The following is a 17,291-nucleotide window of genomic DNA, read 5'->3' on the forward strand; positions in this document are numbered from 1 at the left end:
CCTATTTGAAACTGCATACTCCTACCTACTCTATGTTACTTCTTCCACCTAATTCTACTCCAAAGCTTTTATCATCACCTAACATCGGACACGACTGAAGCGACTTAGCAGCAGCAGCAGCAGCAACATATATGTTACTTCCTTCTTTGGCTCTCCCTACTGGAATGTAAGCTTCTCAGGGCAAGGACAGTTAGCTCTTTTGTTCCCTGTAATGATTATTTATTGAATGAATGATGAACAGGTGTGCGTGTTTTTAGTAAGCAAGATCCTCTGGAGAAGCATTTGGCTACCCACTCCAGTATTCTTGCCTGGAGGATTCCATGGACAGAGGAGCCTGACAGTCTACAGTCCATCGGGTCCCAAAGAGTCAGACAGGACTGACTGACTTTCACTTGACAAATTAACACTAAAAAAATGTTTGTTGCTTTGACAGTCGATGGATTAGGAAATGTCAGGGAATAAATCTACTAAGCATCTTTAATGGTCTTTCTTGAGACAATTGGCTCAGAGAATCTCAGGATTGGAAGAATATTTAAGGTAGCCCAGTTCCAGATAGAAAGTTTAGATTCTCCTCTGCTGTTAGAACCAATAATAGGAATCTCTAGGATCTAGAGCCACAACTTTTTCTACAATTGAGGATTCTTCTATTTGCAACAGAAGGATCCTTTTCATCAAGAATATTCTCCCTGAGAAGGGACATATGTATACCTATGGCCAATTCATGTTGATGTATGGCAGAAACCAACACAGTATTGTGAAGCAATTATCCTTCAATTTAAAATAAATATATTAAAAAAAATATTCTCCTCGAATGTAAAGGCAAAATAAAAAAAATATAGAACTGTAGAAAACTTGGAAAATGCAACAAAAAAAGCCAAAACAAACCTTTAAAACCATCACCATCTTATTACCAGATACACTTAAATTTTCCCTACACAGTATTAACAGTTTAAAAATATATATGCAGGTAGACAGAAAATTTTGGGATCTCATTGCATGTGTGGTTTTGCGGTCTTTTTTTCATTTAACACTACGTATAAAAACATTAAAATTTGCACGATGTTCCCCCTTGGAAGTGTACCATAACTTATTTAATCACTCAAGCCGTTTCCTTTTTTTTCCTCAAGTTAAACTTTTATCCCAATCTTCAATTACCTTCTTCGACAGAAACGCCTAGAAACTAGGGCAAAGAGACTGAACTTATAATTTCTAATATTTTTTTCTTAAATTAGAGAAAGCTTGTCTTCGTCTTCAGATCCCACTTCATAGAAAGTTTAGGGTGGCTTACAAATCAATTCAATTCAAACTACCCCAAATTCTCTTCCCCTACTATTTTCAAGGTCTTAGTAAATACCTCCCGCACAAGTACTGCTGCTGCTGCTAAGTCGCTTCAGTCGTGTCCGACTCTGTGCGACGCCATAGACGGCAGTCCACCAGGCTCCCCCGTCCCTGGGATTCTCCAGGCAAGAACACTGGAGTGGGTTGCCATTTCCTTCTCCAATGCATGAAAGTGAAAAGTGAAAGTGAAGTCGCTCAGTCGTATCCGACTCCTAGCGACCCCATGGACTTCAGCCTACCAGGCTCCTCCATCCATGGGATTTTCCAGGCAAGAGTACTAGAGTGGGGTGCCATCGCCTTCTCCGCCCACACAAGCACAGTCCTCCAGAAAACGGAAACCTAAAGACACAGGCCGCAGGCACCACCTCTTTAAATTTTAAAACGGAGGCTCAGGCCAATGAACGTTAAGTTTTTCCCGGAACAAAGCGTCCCGCCCACAGTCCCGCCCTCCACCAAGCAAGCCCAGGTCTTCTCCACCGCTCTTCCAATCAACGCCAAGGATGAAAGTTACTCGCGTAACTTACGTAAGGCAAGCGACCAATTGGAGCTGAGTTTGGGAGTTAGCTCCACCAATGCCAGCGGCCCTTGGAGAGCGCGGGAGCTTTTCGACCAGAGTCCCTGAGAGAAGCGAAGGATGGCGCTGGTTCCCTGAAGCAAGGGCCTAGGAGAAAGCGGCGCAGGTCCGGTCTCGAACCCTGAGGCAGTGGGGCGGGAGACATGGCCTGCTGCCACAACGTAATGCTGCTGCTGGACACCGCGGGAGGCGTCGCTGGTGAGAGCCTGGTCCGGCGAGCTGCCCTGCGCCTTCTCACTTACCTGAGTTGCCGGTTCGGCCTGGCCAGGGTCCGCTGGGCCTTCAGATTCTTTGACTCTCAGGGGGCGCGGAGCCGGCCTTCCCGCGTCTCTGACTTCCGAGAGCTGGGGGTCCGCTCCTGGGAGGACTTTGAGGAGGAGCTGGAGGCCCGGCTCGGGGATGGCGCCCAGGGCGCCCACCTGCCCGGCCCGGCGCCCAGGGCCAGCCACACTCACAGCGCGCTCATGGAGACGCTGCTAGACTATCAGTGGGACCGGCCCGAGATCACGTCGCCCACCAAGCCGATTCTGCGTAATAGCGGGAGAAGACTGCTGGACGTGGAGGGCGAGGCCAGGGAGGCCGAGTCTGCGCTCGGGGGCTTTGTCAACGCCGTCTTCCTCCTGGCCCCCTGTCCGCACTCGCAGAGGGAGCTGCTGCAGTTCGTGTCCGGTTCCGAGGCCCAGGCCCAGCGCCTGCCGCCTACTCCTAAGCAGGTGATGGAGAAGTTGCTGCCCAGGAAAGTCCAGGAAGTCATGAGAACTCGAAAAATCACCCTCTACTGGGTGGATACCACCGAATGGCCAAAGGTAAGATTAAAAGGTGCACTGGTTCTAATGAACCAGAACTTGGCAAGTGTCTGCCGAGCAGCCCCTGGACCCAGAAGGAGACTAACATGACCAACAGGTGTCCCTTCCGAAGGAAAGTCCTGGGGTCACAGCACATCCCTACAGTCATCACACCGGGATAGGTAGGCCCTGAATACCTACTGAGTCAACTCATTTGAGGACCTTCACTATTTAGGTCCTATCTGTCTTTCCAGACTTCATTTTTTTCTACACATGACTCATGTTCCAGCCTGTCTGAAACATAATCTAGTTGCCCAACAGATCATCACAGCTTGTACTGTCTTAGTCACTTGAAATGCCACTGCTCTTTTGTGCCAGTTTAAAGACCCAGGTTCCATCGGGTCTGGAAGATCCCCTGGTGAAGGAAATAGTAACCGACTTCAGTATTTTTGCCTGGAGAATCCGATGGACAGAGGAGCCTGGTGGGCTACTGTCTGCTGCTGCTGCGTCGCTTCAGTCGTGTCCGACTCTGTGCGACCCCATAGACGGAAGCCCACTAGGCTCCCCCTTCCCTGGGATTCTCCAGACAAGAACACTGGAGTGGGTTGCCATTTCCTTCTCCAATGCATGAAAGTGAAAAGTGAAAGTGAAGTCTCTCAGTCGTGTCTGACTCTTAGCGACCCTATGGACTGCAGCCCTGGACCAGGCTCCTCCGTCCATGGGATTTTCCAGGCAAGAGTACTGGAGTGGGGTGCCATTGCCTACTGTCTATGGGGTGTCAAAAAGTTGGACACGACTGAGTGACTAACAGTTTCAGTTTTTCATTCTTTAGGGCCTTTGCCACATGGCAGCTTACTCAATCTCAACTTCTGAATTGCCAAACACGTTTGTGGCACTTACCCTTTCTCCATTATATGTTCCAGGTGTGCAGTCACCCACCTTCCATCAAGTTTAAAAATAACCTCAGAGGCAGCCACACATCTCTCTCTTGTCTCCTGTGTTAGAGGTGTTGAGGAAATATTTGTTGGCCAAATGAACAAATTCTTACCTACTTACAGTCCTAAATGGCTAATTTGAATTTTTGGTGAGGCAGTGGATCCCCTGCTGTAGTTAAGTGCTGTGATAAGTATATATTTATATGTCCATTATTTTCTTCTGATCACTTTACATTGTCAGTTAATAATTTAATTTGAGGAGCCACTACATTGTGTACCCACTACATTGTTTTAGCTGCTGGGCAGGTGGTGGTCAGCCAGGTGGAGTTTACCTTCTGGGGGAAGAAATATTACACAGGGAAGGTTAACAGATGAGCAAGTGAGTGATAGGATTTCAAATTATGCTCGAGAATAAAGCTGAGTAAGAGGCTGAGGGTGGGGCAGAGGAGGTAGAAGCTGGAGGCAGTGGTACGTAGGTTAGTAGTCAGGGAAGACCTTTTTGAACAGAGAATGGAATGGTGAAGGAGGAGGAATGTGATGTTGGGAACAAACATTCCTGGCAAAGAGAACATTCCAGTGTAAAGATCTGAGTGGAAAACGAGCCTCTTTTGTTTTAGAAACTGGGTATGCTGAAACCTGCTAGGCAAGGGGCAAGCACCAGAGTAGAGGAAGTTAGAAGGTAGCAGAGGCCTCTCTGTAGGGCCAAGGTAATAAATTCAGATTTTGTTCTGATTGGGAAAGTGGCTTAACCAGATGAAAGATGTGATTGCATCTATTGGAAACATGTCTCTGAGGTAGAAGTGCAAGGCTGCAAATGGGAAATGAGATACTTAAGACAAATAATGATATACTGGGTTAAAATTTCCGAATTACTTTTACATATAAAGCCCAAGAAAGATGTAGCAAATGCCAAATAAGCCAGCAGTGACTTGTCAAAGAAAAGAAAAAGGCAAAAATGTTTAAGGGGGTGGTAAACATTGATGGAGAAGATGGAATCCTAAAAGTGTTTGTGAAGACAACGAATTAGGTGTTGGACACAGTACACAACGAATTAGTGCTCGATTTGGGATAATTGATACTCAATCACATCAGAGAATCTGTATTCTGAAATTGTATTATATCAGATGTTGGCTAGAAAGAAGTCTTAGCAGAAAGGGCTTGAAGATTCTTTTTTTTTTTTTTTTTTCAGAATGATATTAAAATAAGTAGGTTGACAGTGTCTATTTAAATATTTTCCCAGGTTTCACATTCCATCACCTGCAGAGGTGGATCTTCTCTGAGCCTTCCTCCATTTGTTATGTTATTTCCTGTGAGAAAAAGCCCATCAAACAATCTTAAGCTTTTCTGGAATTTTTTTTCTAGTGTAGATCTAATTTTTCGTATTCAGAAGCCTCTGCTTTGCCATACTGCAAAGGTGAAAGGGAGACTTGCATTCTGTCCTTGGGGAGCTCTCACAATGAGAGGAGAAAGAAGAGAAATTCCAGGGCCTGCCTTGCGGAGTTTACTGTCTGGGAAGTAGAACTGGGAGAAACAGACTCAGGGAGAAGGGAATCCAAGCACATAGAACTCTTGCAAAGACATCAGTTAGAAGGGAGCATGAGAGGCCCTTCTCACATTTTCAACCTTATGCTTCTGATTTACTCAGTGCATACCATGCTGGACACAGGAGCCTGGCGGGCTACAGTCCACAGGGTCAGAAGAGTTGGATACAACTCAGTGGCTAAACCATATCACCACCATATGCTGATATGCTGAATACTGAGTGCACCATTTGGGAGCCAGACAGATGTAGTCCCTGCTGTCTTGGAGCTTATAGTCTTGTGCACATTTATAAATTCCTAAATTTGAAACTGCCACTAGGACTTGTCTATTACTTAGTCCATAATATGCATAAAAATAAAAACATTGCTATATTCTATATGTATACTGGTGGTTTTTTTTTAGTCACGTACATCAGTTCAGTTCACTCACTCAGTCGTGTCCGACTATTTGTGACCCCATGAACTGCAGTATGCCAGGCCTCCCTGTTCATCACCAACTCCCAGAGTTCACTCAAACTCAACGTCCATCGAGTCAGTGATGCCATCCAGCCATCTCATCCTCTGTCTCCTCCTGCCCCCAATCCCTCCCAGCATCAGGGTCTTTTCCAATGAGTCAGCTCTTCGCATGAGGTGGCCAAAGTATTGGAGTTTCAGCACCAGCATCAGTCCTTCCAATGAACACCCAGGACTGATCTCCTTTAGCATGGACTGGTTGGATCTCCTTGCAGTCCAAGGGACTCTCAAGAGTCTTCTCCAACACCACAGTTCAAAAGCATCAATTCTTCGGTGCTCAGCTTTCTTCACAGTCTAACTCTTACATCTATACATCACCACCAGAAAAACCATAGCTTTGACTAGATGGACCTTTGTTGGCAAAGTAATGTCTCTGCTTTTGAGTATGCTTTTGAGTATGCTCTCTAGGTTGGTCATAACTTGCCTTCCAAGGCTAAACGTCTTTTAATTTCATGGCTGAAGTCACCATCTGATTTTGGAGCCCCCAAAAATAAAGGCCGACACTGTTTCCACTGTTTACCCTGTTTCCCCATCTATATGCCATGAAGTGATGGGACCAGATGCCATGATCTTAGTTTTCTGAATGTTGAGCTTTAAGCCAACTTTTTCACTCTCCTCTTTCACTTTCATCATTCAGGTATGACCTAAATCAAATCCCTTATGATTATATGGTGGAAGTGAGAAATAGACTTAAGGGACTAGATCTAATAGAGTGCCTGATGAACTATGGACGGAGGTTTGTGACATTGTACAGGAGACAAGGATCAAGACCATCCCTATGGAAAAGAAATGCAAAAAAGCAAAATGGCTGTGTAAGGAGACCTTACAAATAGCTATGAAAAGAAGAGAAGCAAAAAGCAGAGGAGAAAAGAAAAAGATATTCCCATTTGAATGCAGAGTTCCAAAGAATAGCAAGAAGAGATAAGAAAACCTTCCTCAGTGATCAATGCAAAGAAATAGAGGAAAACAACAGAATGGGAGAGACAAGAGGTCTCCTCAAGAAAATTAGAGATACCAAGGGAACATTTCATGCAAAGATGGGCTCGATAAAGGACAGAAATGGTATGGACCTAACAGAAGCAGAAGATATTAAGAGGTGGCAAGAATACACAGAAGAACTGTACAAAAAAGATCTTCACGACTCAGATAATCACAATGGTGTGATCACTGACCTAGAGCCAGACATCCTGGAATGTGAAGTCAAGTGGGTCTTAGAAAGCATCACTGCGAACAAAGCTAATGGAGGTGATGGAATTCCAGTTGAGCTATTTCAAATCCTGAAAGATGATGCTGTGAAAGTGCTGCACTCAATATGCCAGCAAATTTGGAAAACTCAGCAGTGGCCACAGGACTGGAAAAGGTCAGTTTTCATTCCACTCCCAAAGAAAGGCAATGCCAAAGAATGCTCAAACTACCGCACAATTGCAGTCATCTCACACGCTAGTAAAGTAATGCTCAAACTTCTCGAAGCCAGGCTTCAGCAATACGTGAACCGTGAACTTCCAGATGTTCAAGCTGGTTTTAGAAAAGGCAGAGGAACCAGAGATCAAATTGCCAACATCCGCTGGATCATAGAAAAAGCAAGAGAGTTCCAGAAAAACATCTATTTCTGTTTTATTGACTATGCCAAAGCCTTTGACTGGATCACAATAAACTATGGGAAATTTTGAAAGAGATAGGCATACCAGACCACCTGACGTGCCTCTTGAGAAACCTACATGCAGGTCAGGAAGCAACAGTTAGAACTGACATGGAACAACAGACTGGTTCCAAATAGAAAAAGAAGTACGTCAAGGCTGTATACTGTCACCCTGCTTATTTAACTTCTATGCAGAGTACATCATGAGAAACGCTGGACTGAAAGAAGCACAAGCTGGAATCAAGAGTACCGGGAGAAATATCAATAACCTCAGATATGCAGATGACACCACCCTTATGGCAGAAAGTGAGGAGGAACTAAAAAGCCTCTTGATGAAAGTCATGTACATTTATGTGTATATTTTTAGTATTTCTCTATTTGACTGCTTGTGGTCTTGGTTGTGACATGCAAACTCTTAGCTGTGGCCTGTGGGATCTAGTTCCCTGACCAAGGATCAAACCTAGGCTCCCTGCTCTGGAAGTGTGTAGTCTTACCCACTGTACCATAGGGAAGGCCCCATGTACATGTATTTTTAACCAAAGCTAATGTCCTTCTCAGCTCCTTTTTAAAGTTTTACTTACTAAGAAAGTTTTAATTTGCTAAGAAAAAATTTTTTTCCTGGTCTTCTGGCTGAAACAGTTTCAACACATTTTTTGTTTCCCTTGGGCAGAAAATCCTAATCAGAATCTATGATACCTGAATTAGCTTACCACTCTCCCCCTTAGCCAATGAGCAAGGGTGTGGCTGTCTTGGTGGTAACATTAAATAACAATTGATTAGTCTATGGCAGCGTTTTCCAAAGTGACAGGCACAACCAGAGCAAAACATTTGCAGTACATTGCTTATCTTCACCGTACATGATGTGTTCTGTTGTGCTCTGATAATTTTCTTTCATGGCTTTTTTCCTTTAACTACTGTTCCTAAACTGTTCAATCGATTCGTCCAAGTCCATCAGGGCCATGACCCCTACGTTAAGAGCGCTGTCAGGAGAGTCCTGGGTTCTTGGACTGGAGTGTCGTTGCCTTGCTGTGAACCTGGGCACCCTTATGCCCCTCTTTGAACTTTGATATAATCAAAAATGTGGAGATGACCTGGAATGCCCTTCTGGTTTTAATTTTTCACATTCACATAGCAATTTATGGTTTACAGTTGTTAGCTCATCTGTGAAGTAGGCAAACCAGCATGATCAATGTATTCTAGGGGAGGTGCTCCTTCATGTAACAATGTGTGCTAAGTCGTGTCTGACTCTTTGTGATCCCATGAACTGTAGCCTGCCAGCCTCCTCTGTCCATGGGATTCTCTAGGCAAGAATACTGGAGTGGGTTGCCATTTCCTCCTCCCGGGGATCTTCCTGACCCAGGGATTGAACCTGCATGTCCTGCATTGGCAGGCAGCGGATTCTTGCCACCTGGGAAACCCCGTAGTGCCTGAATATTGTACAGTATATTGTGGTTCTGAGTTAAATTTTACATGTTATTGCTGTTTTACTCACCCCACGCTTGGCTTTAAGATCAACAAAGATAGGGACTATGTTTTGCTAATTCATGGTTTTATCGACTTGGGTCCTTGGACTCTGTAATCAACAGAAATTGGTGAGAGGCTAGATGAAAGATTCAGTCTAGGTTTTGCTGGGACTTGTACTGCTTGAGGGAGCAAGAACAAGAAACAGGTGCCCTTAGGAGACAGGCAGGGATCTGGTTTCTTACATGGGGTGCCGTGGAGCAGATGGGGGGGTTGGGTGGAGGTATAGCTTGGGTGGACTGTCCCCCTACCCCCCCAGGTGGTGCTGTGTACAGGATCATGCTCAGTACCCTGCTTTTGCTCTCAACACCTCAGAAATGGCAGTTGATCTGTGGCCTTTTTGTATCATATTGTTCAGAGTTGCCCTGGCTGCATACAGCTCCTTTTAGTCCCTCATAATTTCTCTGAATTCGTCTGTCCAGGTGCACTCACTCCAATAAAGGGTCCCAGGTCCTAGCCGGGCTCAGTGGCACATATGGTGGCTCAATAAAAGTTTGTTAAAAGAAAGTTGGATGAAGAGTCAGCTATGTGTGATGGAGTAAGGAATGCTTTTACGGGGACAGCGGGGTTTGAGCTAGATAGTGAAGTATAATGAGTATCCAGTTGGTGAAAATGGAAGGGGAAGACACAGCAAACAGAACCAGCGAAAACATGGAGACGTTATAAAATATGGCATGTTCAGGAAACAGCAAATGGTTCAGTGTGCCCGGGACGTAGGAACGAGTGAGGGAAGGATAGTGTCTTTGCAAAAGTTGTTTAGAGCTGGGTTTAAAGGGCTCTATCACCATTACAGTAGGGCAATGGGAAGCCTGTATGAGTCTTCACAGAAGTAGCATGATTGAGTATGTAGTTTTTAGAATACTTAAAGGAGGAAAGATTGGAGGCAGAGTACAGACTCTGTAGGCTACAGTAAGAGTCCCAGTCTTAAGTGAAAACACTAAAGATAGGACTGAGAAGACCTGTTTGTTCTCCACGCAGACCTGTGGGTGGTAACCCTCTAAGGGAGATGCTCCTGCCTCACTCTGGTGACACCTGGCTGTGGTTGTGTGGTGGAGGACATGATTGTTCTCTTTTATTAATGTGTAATGGTTTTGTATTTCTTCTAACATTTTATGATTTGTCCCTAGTGATTTGCATCACTTCTGTTCCTTGACAGAAGATAGAACTTGAAGTGCTGTTTTCACTGAATAGGTGCTTTCTTAAAGGCCTATTGGCAATGGCACCCCACTCTAGTACTCTTGCCTGGAAAATGCCATGGACGGAGGAGCCTGGTAGGCTGCAGTCCATGGGGTTGCTGAGAGTCGTACACGACTGAGCGACTTCACTTTCACTTTTCACTTTCATGCATTGGAGAAGGAAATGGCAACCCACTCCAGTGTTCTTGCCTGGAGAATCCCAGGGATGGGGGAGCCTGGTGGGCTGCCGTCTATGTGGTCACACAGAGTCGGACACAACTGAAGTGACTTAGCATAGCATAGCATATACTGCATTTATTCCTGGGCTGTGTACTAATGGGATGTGTGTGTGTTAGTTGCTCAGATGTGTCTAACTCTTTGCAACTCCCATGGACTATAGCCCGACAGGCTCCTCTGTCCATGGGATTCTCCAGCCAAGAATACTGGAGTGGGTTGCCATTTCTTTCTCCAGGGGATCTTCCTGACCCAGGGAGCAAACTTGTGTCTCCTGCATTGCAGGCAGATTCTTTACTGTCTGAGCCACGAAGGAAGCCATGGTAATGGGATGCTGGCCATTATTTATGTTTGGTTCAACCAATGCATGAATTATATAATTTGATCCTTTAATGTACATATCTACTTTCTCCTGATTTCCCTTACTTTTATGAATGCCTTTTGTTGTTCAGTTGCTCAGTCGTGTCTGACTCTTTGTGACCCCATAGACTGCAGCACGCCAGGCTTCCCTGTCCTATACCATCTCCCAGAGTTTGCTCAAACTCACATCCATTGAGTTGGTGATGCCATCCAACCATCTCATCCTCTGTCATCCCCTTCTCCTCCTGCCTCCAATCTTTCCCAGCATCAGGGTTTTTTTCCAATGAGTCGGCTCTTTCCATCAGATGACCAAAGTATTGGAGTTTCCACTGCAGCATCAGTCCTTCCAATGAATATTCAGGGCTGATTTCCTTTAGGAAATTGGTTTGATCTCCTTGCTGTCCAAGGGACTCTCAAGAGTCTTCTCCAACACCACAATGAATACCTAATTTACAATAACCCAACATTCTTTGTAATTTTCATTTTAGCTCTGGGAATCCCCAGACCACCTTGGCTACTGGACAGTATGTGAACTGCTCTACCATGTGGGAGGCACCGTCTTGCCATTTGAAAGTTTCAGCCAGGATTTTACCAAAGCTGGGGAAACACTGCTCAGTGGTGAAAGAAAGCTGTCAAGTAAACCTCACCTCTCTTCATGGATTTCAACTCTGCCAACTGATTCCACTTTAAACTGTTTGCTCTATAATTCTCCTGAGTATGAAGCCTCATTTCCACGGATAGAAGGAACATTATTTTTCCCTGTCGAAGGTAAGCAAATACTGTTTGGGGCAGGGGTAGTGTGGGGATGGAGTGGTTGGTCTGGTGTCATTCATTTCTTCAAGGCAGGCCGATGAATTCTTTAGAATTTAGAATTTCTAGCAGCCTAGGCCCTCCGTTAATGCTTGTAATTAAAAGATGTCTAAGCCAAATCAGAGATACCACAGGAAAGGACTGAAGTCTGGTACACTGTAAGCCCATGCAGAAAGGACAACTGAGTGATTTTAAAGGGTTTTCCAACTTTTTGCAGAGTTGTCAGGTGCCGAAGCGAATGAGTGGTAAGGTTTCACTGTCCTATATATGAGATTGATACATTGAAGACCCTAGAAAATCAGTGATTGACTAAGAAGACATAACAAATTAGTCAGTTGAAGTAGAAAATGGTGTTTATTACCATAAAGAGCCAGCATACAGGAATCTTCATAAATTTGCTTTATCATATGATTTGCCATATAGTGAATCATAATTTCTGAATCATTGTATATTCAAGCAATATTATATAGAGATATAAATAAACTGTATTTTACACGATGGGCAATTTAAGGAAATTTCAAGAGTATTACTTAAGCAGGTTTGTCTTACATGGTCTTTAGAATTTAACCTCATAAGATAGGATGTGCTGTATTTTATGGATTTAAAAAGCAGCAGATTTCCTGTGTGTGTATTGCTTGAATACTTATTTCTAAGTCATAATTATTGAGTTCTGACATCAATCACACCCTTATAATTCCTGTCACATACAGCTTTTCCTTATAGAATTTACTATGATAGCCTGTTGATGATAGAGTGGGGGTTGAAGTGTAAACTAAGTGATAATACTGGTACCTCAGCTGGCAGTGTAATTTTTTTCTTCTTAACCTTGCATCTCTTTTTAGGAGCTACTTCTTTTATTAGAATTTCAATATCCTATATTCCTCACAGGCAAAGAGCTTCAGGAAACATGGACAGTCACGCTAGAGCCCTTGGCCATGCATCAGAGACATTTTCAGAAACCAGTCAGAATTTTTCTAAAAGGCACAGTGACCCAGTGGTCCCTCCCAACAAGTGGAACTTTGGGCACCGATAGCTGGATGCTGCAAAGTCCAGATGGAGACAGATCAACTCAGAGGATGTTATTTCAGCACCTGGTAAACAGGCTGACTGCTGAAGAGTTACATCTGGTAGGTATCTTCCAGGTGGTAAGTTATTCTGGTCTAATAACACGGGTAAAGTGAAATAAGTGCATTTGTAAAATGCCAGGGAGCCCCCTACATAATACAGTCTCAATGAAACAGGTGCTGTTTTTGCAAGTAATATAGAGTCATGATAGTGCTTATTATTAAAGAAATAGCATATAGAACTGCATGTAACCTTGAATCCAATTAAACTAAATTATATTCACATAGGGAAAAGGTGGTGGGCCAGATGGAATAATTACATTAGGGAAGTGAAATGATAGGTGGTTTCTCATTGTTTTTAATACATTGTATTATGTATTTAGTACTTTTACATAATAAATTCATTTTTTAAAAAACTCTACATTGTAAAATTAAATATAATAGTGTACAGTAGTTATACAAACTTATTAATGTCTTCTGAAGCAGAATTCATGTATACCCAGATTTGATAGAAAAGTGATGGAATTTTTTAACTCTAGCAAATTCCTTACTTTACTTCATCTTTTGCCTTTGTAAGCTCAGAAGGTTGCTATCTTCTGCATTCCATTGTGAAACATTCCAGAGGAAAACTGGGTAGTCGTTTGGATGGGTGTTGTTCTAAGAGTTGTGTACTCCGACAGAGCACTGGGGTCAGAGTCAGGTGACCTGGATTAGGTCTCAGCTCGGTTGCCCACCATATGATCTGAATAAATCCCCTCAAGTGATAGAACTGATTCCTGTTTAAGAGCATGAATTTTGAATTCAAACACGCTTGGCTTCTGCCTTTTATTAACTGGGTGACCTTAAGCAGGTTGCTTATTCTTTAACCTCAATTCCTCCTCTATAAAATGGGGATTAGTGTTTTTTTTTTTTTGACCACACTGTGTAGCATGTGGGATCTTAATTCCCCGCCCGGGAATGGAACCCAGGCCGCCTGTAGTAGAGGCTTGGAGCCTTAACCACTAGACCACCAGGGAAATCCCAGTAATCATTTTTACCGTCAGTGGTTATGAGGATTCTGTGAGTTGCAGTAAGTACATAGTAAGTGCTTAGTATATACTTCTGGTGACTTAGGTTTTTGTCTGTCAATTGAGGGATTGGGATTATAGGATCAGTAAGTTCAGCTCCAGCACCAGTATCCCCCAAGTCCCTTTCAGTTTTCTCCTTTATGTTAATCACTGGATGACACAGTCATCCTTTTACTAAACCACATGCTTCTTTAGACACATGTTAACGGTGTTCTCAACTAATTAGAACTTCTCGTGTAGGTTGCCAGTGTGGACCCTGGCGAAGGCTGGCCCCCCATCACTGGAGTTATTTCTCCCTTCTCCGTCGGTGCTACAGTTCTCACCTTGTTCTGCACCAGGGAGACTGAGTCTCAAAGACATCTTCTCCAGACGGTTGTGGCAGAGAGCCCCCAGGACTCAGCTGCCCTTTTTTCTGAGGTTGTGGATGGTGTACTCAAACAGATTGACAGTTCTCTTGAAGTTCCTGCTACCTCAGGTAAGCTTCTGAACCAGTAACTGGCCTACTCCAGGTCAGTGGTTTACCATCGTTTCTAGCATCATAACCTTTTTTTCAGTATGCTCTTAGTAGAACTTAGTATCCGTTATAGAACAGGTAAAAGTAGCTACAGTATTTCTGGCAGTTTTAAATCATTTATAGAAATCCTGAAGCTTCTGAGGAGGTCAACGGCTCTGTAAAACCTTTTTGAAATTGGAAGTATAAGAGGAAACCTAGTTTTTAATATGTTTAATAAAGTGCATGTAAATCTTAGGGTTCTGTCTACCTTCTACTTTATTGCATTGTTACTAATAGGGTACAAACCTTATTTATGCCAAATAGATATAAATAGAATCAATTTGATATTTCTTCCATTCATATTTACTCAGTAGATATTTGTTGAGTGCCTGATGTCAGGCTCTGTTCCGGCTGCTAGGAGAACATCAGAGAACAAAATAAAGGTCTCTGTTGTCGTGAAGCTTACCTAGTCAGGGGAGACAAGGCAGGAAACTCAATAGGGAAATTATGTAGTGTGTTTTAAAGAGTTAAGTGCTGTAGTAATAGAGCAGAGAAAAAGGAATGGGGAGTCTTAAGGGATGGGAGAGTTACAGTTTCAAACAGGCCTTGTTGAAAAAGTGATATGTGAGCAAAGGCTTTGAAGGAGGTAATAGTGGCAAAAGTCAGTGCTGAGGCTTGTGTGTCCAGTGTTTGAGGAACAGTGAGGAAGCCTGTGTTTGCACACTGATCATAGACAACAAAGGCCTGTTGGAATTGGTTGTGCAGTTGAAGGAACGTCATTAATACTGCTGCTTTGGAATTCCTCTGGAAGAACGCAGTCAGTTGAGAGGAGGAGCAAGTGCTTGGGAGTCTCTGCTTTCTTCTAATGCCTCTTCTGTTCCATCTCTGCTCGTTTCTGTAGACCTGCCTGTCCCAGAATGGGCCCAGCAGGAGCTTGGCCGCAGTGCTCCCTGGACTTCGGCTATTGTGGAGAAGTGGTTTCCTTGCTCTAACCTCAGTGGAGCCAGTTCAAGTTTGATGGAGTCATTCTGGTAAAACTTATTTATTTCTCTGGGTTTTGATAATCAAAACCATCTCTCAGTTGTCTGCATGCGAGTTTGTTGTTGTTTATAACAAGCCACATTGCCTGAGTATAGTCCAGTAATTTTAAAAACTAGTTACAAATGGAGAATGTTGTTTACCAGGTACAGAGTTTGAGTTTTACAAGGTGAATTCTGGAGCTGGATGGAGTTAATGGTAGCACATTAGGAATATCCTTAATACCAGTGATCTAGGTGGTGATTAAAAGTGATGAAGATGATAAGTTTATGTCGTGTATTTTATCAGAATTAAAAATTTAGAAAAGGTTAATTACAAAAATAAAATACTCTCATAGATGTCAGAAAATATTTAGTATTAAATCTCAATAAAAAAGAAACTGGTGTGATGCAGCTAAATTTATACGTAAAGGAAAATTTACAGACTTAAAGCATCTTCTGAAGAAGAAGTAAAAACTAGTTAGATGAGACACGAAGTTGAGAGCACACCAAAAATTTTAAAAGCAATAATGAAAATAAATAAAAACCTAGTCATAGACTTGGGTACCTCTGGGAGAAAGGAATGGGAAGAAATTGGGTTAGGCTTTCTCTGTGTCTGTCATGATTGATCTTCATTTAAAAAATAATCTGAAGCTCTGATAAATTAACAGGGAGAAAAAAGCAAACCTTTCTCACTATTAAGGAAATACCAACACACTTAGGGAGAATTAGTCTTTTTCAGATCTACTGCTTGTATGAACTAATTCAACTAATGTCATCATAACTTTCTCCTACTTTTAGATCAGATGATATCAGATAATAGAAGATAATGAAATAGAAATTACACATTTTGAAAGTTGTGCTATTTTCATTATTTCCTTAGTGACTGTAATTTAGCTCTTGGTGGTAAAGCAGTTAATAGCTAATCTCCCCTGCTCTACTTCCTTCCCTGCTCATCAGTCCCAAGTTAGTTTACTAGAGTGTGAAAGACTTATTCAAAAGTTACTCTGATACTCACTACACGGTATTACATCATTGTGTACTTTAATGTATGGACACTGGGTAAAGACTATGGAAGCCCAGAAGTGAGTGAAATAGTTGCCATAATTAGACATGAACCCTAGGATATGAAGAATCTTATTAATGAAAGTCAATATTGGGGCTTCCCAGGTGGCTCAGTGGTAAAGAATCCACCTGCCAATGCAGGAAACATGGGTTTGATCCCTGGTTGGGGAAGATCCCATATGCCATGGAGCAGCTAAGCCCGTGTGCCCACAGCTACTGAGCCTGTGCTCTAGAGCCTGGGAGCTGCAACCACTGAGCCTGTGTGCTGCAGCCACAGAAAGCCCAAGCGCCTAGAGCCTGTGCTTCACAGCAAGAGAAGCCACCGCAGTGAGAAGCCTGCCTACCACAAGTAGAAAAGAACCACGCAACAAGGAGGACCCAGCACAGTCAAAAATAAATAAATTGTGTGTGTGTGTGTGTATAAAGTCAATACTGGATGCCCTAATACATTAATGGTTTTGTGAGCAGGTAACTTCTGTCCCTGAATTTACTCAAATCATAAATGATAAGAGGGACATTTTTCCTTGTGGGGACCTCTTTTGAGTAGCTTTCGAATATTGTTGTCGCTTTGTCTTTAAAGCATTTTGGAAAATCAGAATGTCACCTTTATGCTTGACATCTTGACTTACTCACAGGTTACTACAGGCTACCTCATCTGCTAAGGAGGAGCCTTCCAAAACTGAGAGTGACTTGACACGCGGCCTCTCTGAGCTCTACCAGAGAAAGTCTCGTGAAGAATACAGTGTATCCAGTCAGGAAGACAGCAGAAAGAAACGTAAGCATGTAGATAGGCAATTTCTTACAGTCTTTTTTGACACTGTATGTTGTAAATATTATTTATTTGTCTAAGCCGGCTCTTAGTTGTGGCATGTGGGATCTAATTCCCTGACCAGGGATGGAACACGGGCCCCCTGCATTGGGAGTGCCAAGTCTTAGCCACTGGACCACCAGGCAGGTCCCAACACTGTATGTTTTAAAAGATTGATATTCCCTAAAATGAAGTTGAAATGGTAACTGAATAAAGGTCAAGTTCTTCTATTTCACATCTGAAAATAATTACATTAGTACAACAGTGATTTTAAAAGTCACCCACAATCCTTCCTACCTTCTTAATGACTAAACCATTTTTGGTTTTAGTTGTAACAGAAATTTAAATGGCAA

The 17,291-nt window shown here is 43.0% G+C and overlaps 1 protein-coding gene across 1 annotated transcript in view; it reads left to right on the forward strand.

Annotated features, from left to right (window-relative positions):
* Nucleotides 1-1,953: 1,953 nt before the first annotated feature.
* TICRR (TOPBP1 interacting checkpoint and replication regulator) overlaps nucleotides 1,954-17,291 on the forward strand; it is a 42,184-nt gene continuing 26,846 nt past the window's right edge. Inside the window, exons 1-6 of the mRNA XM_027521305.1 lie at nucleotides 1,954-2,718; nucleotides 11,104-11,383; nucleotides 12,314-12,552; nucleotides 13,797-14,031; nucleotides 14,951-15,080; nucleotides 16,766-16,905. Of these exons, the coding sequence (XP_027377106.1) occupies nucleotides 2,056-2,718; nucleotides 11,104-11,383; nucleotides 12,314-12,552; nucleotides 13,797-14,031; nucleotides 14,951-15,080; nucleotides 16,766-16,905 (1,687 nt within the window). The 5' untranslated portion in view covers nucleotides 1,954-2,055. The remainder of the gene's footprint in view (nucleotides 2,719-11,103; nucleotides 11,384-12,313; nucleotides 12,553-13,796; nucleotides 14,032-14,950; nucleotides 15,081-16,765; nucleotides 16,906-17,291) is intronic.

The sequence above is a fragment of the Bos indicus x Bos taurus genome, chromosome 21, assembly GCF_003369695.1.
Source record: "Bos indicus x Bos taurus breed Angus x Brahman F1 hybrid chromosome 21, Bos_hybrid_MaternalHap_v2.0, whole genome shotgun sequence".
Classification (NCBI taxonomy): Eukaryota; Metazoa; Chordata; class Mammalia; order Artiodactyla; family Bovidae; genus Bos; species Bos indicus x Bos taurus.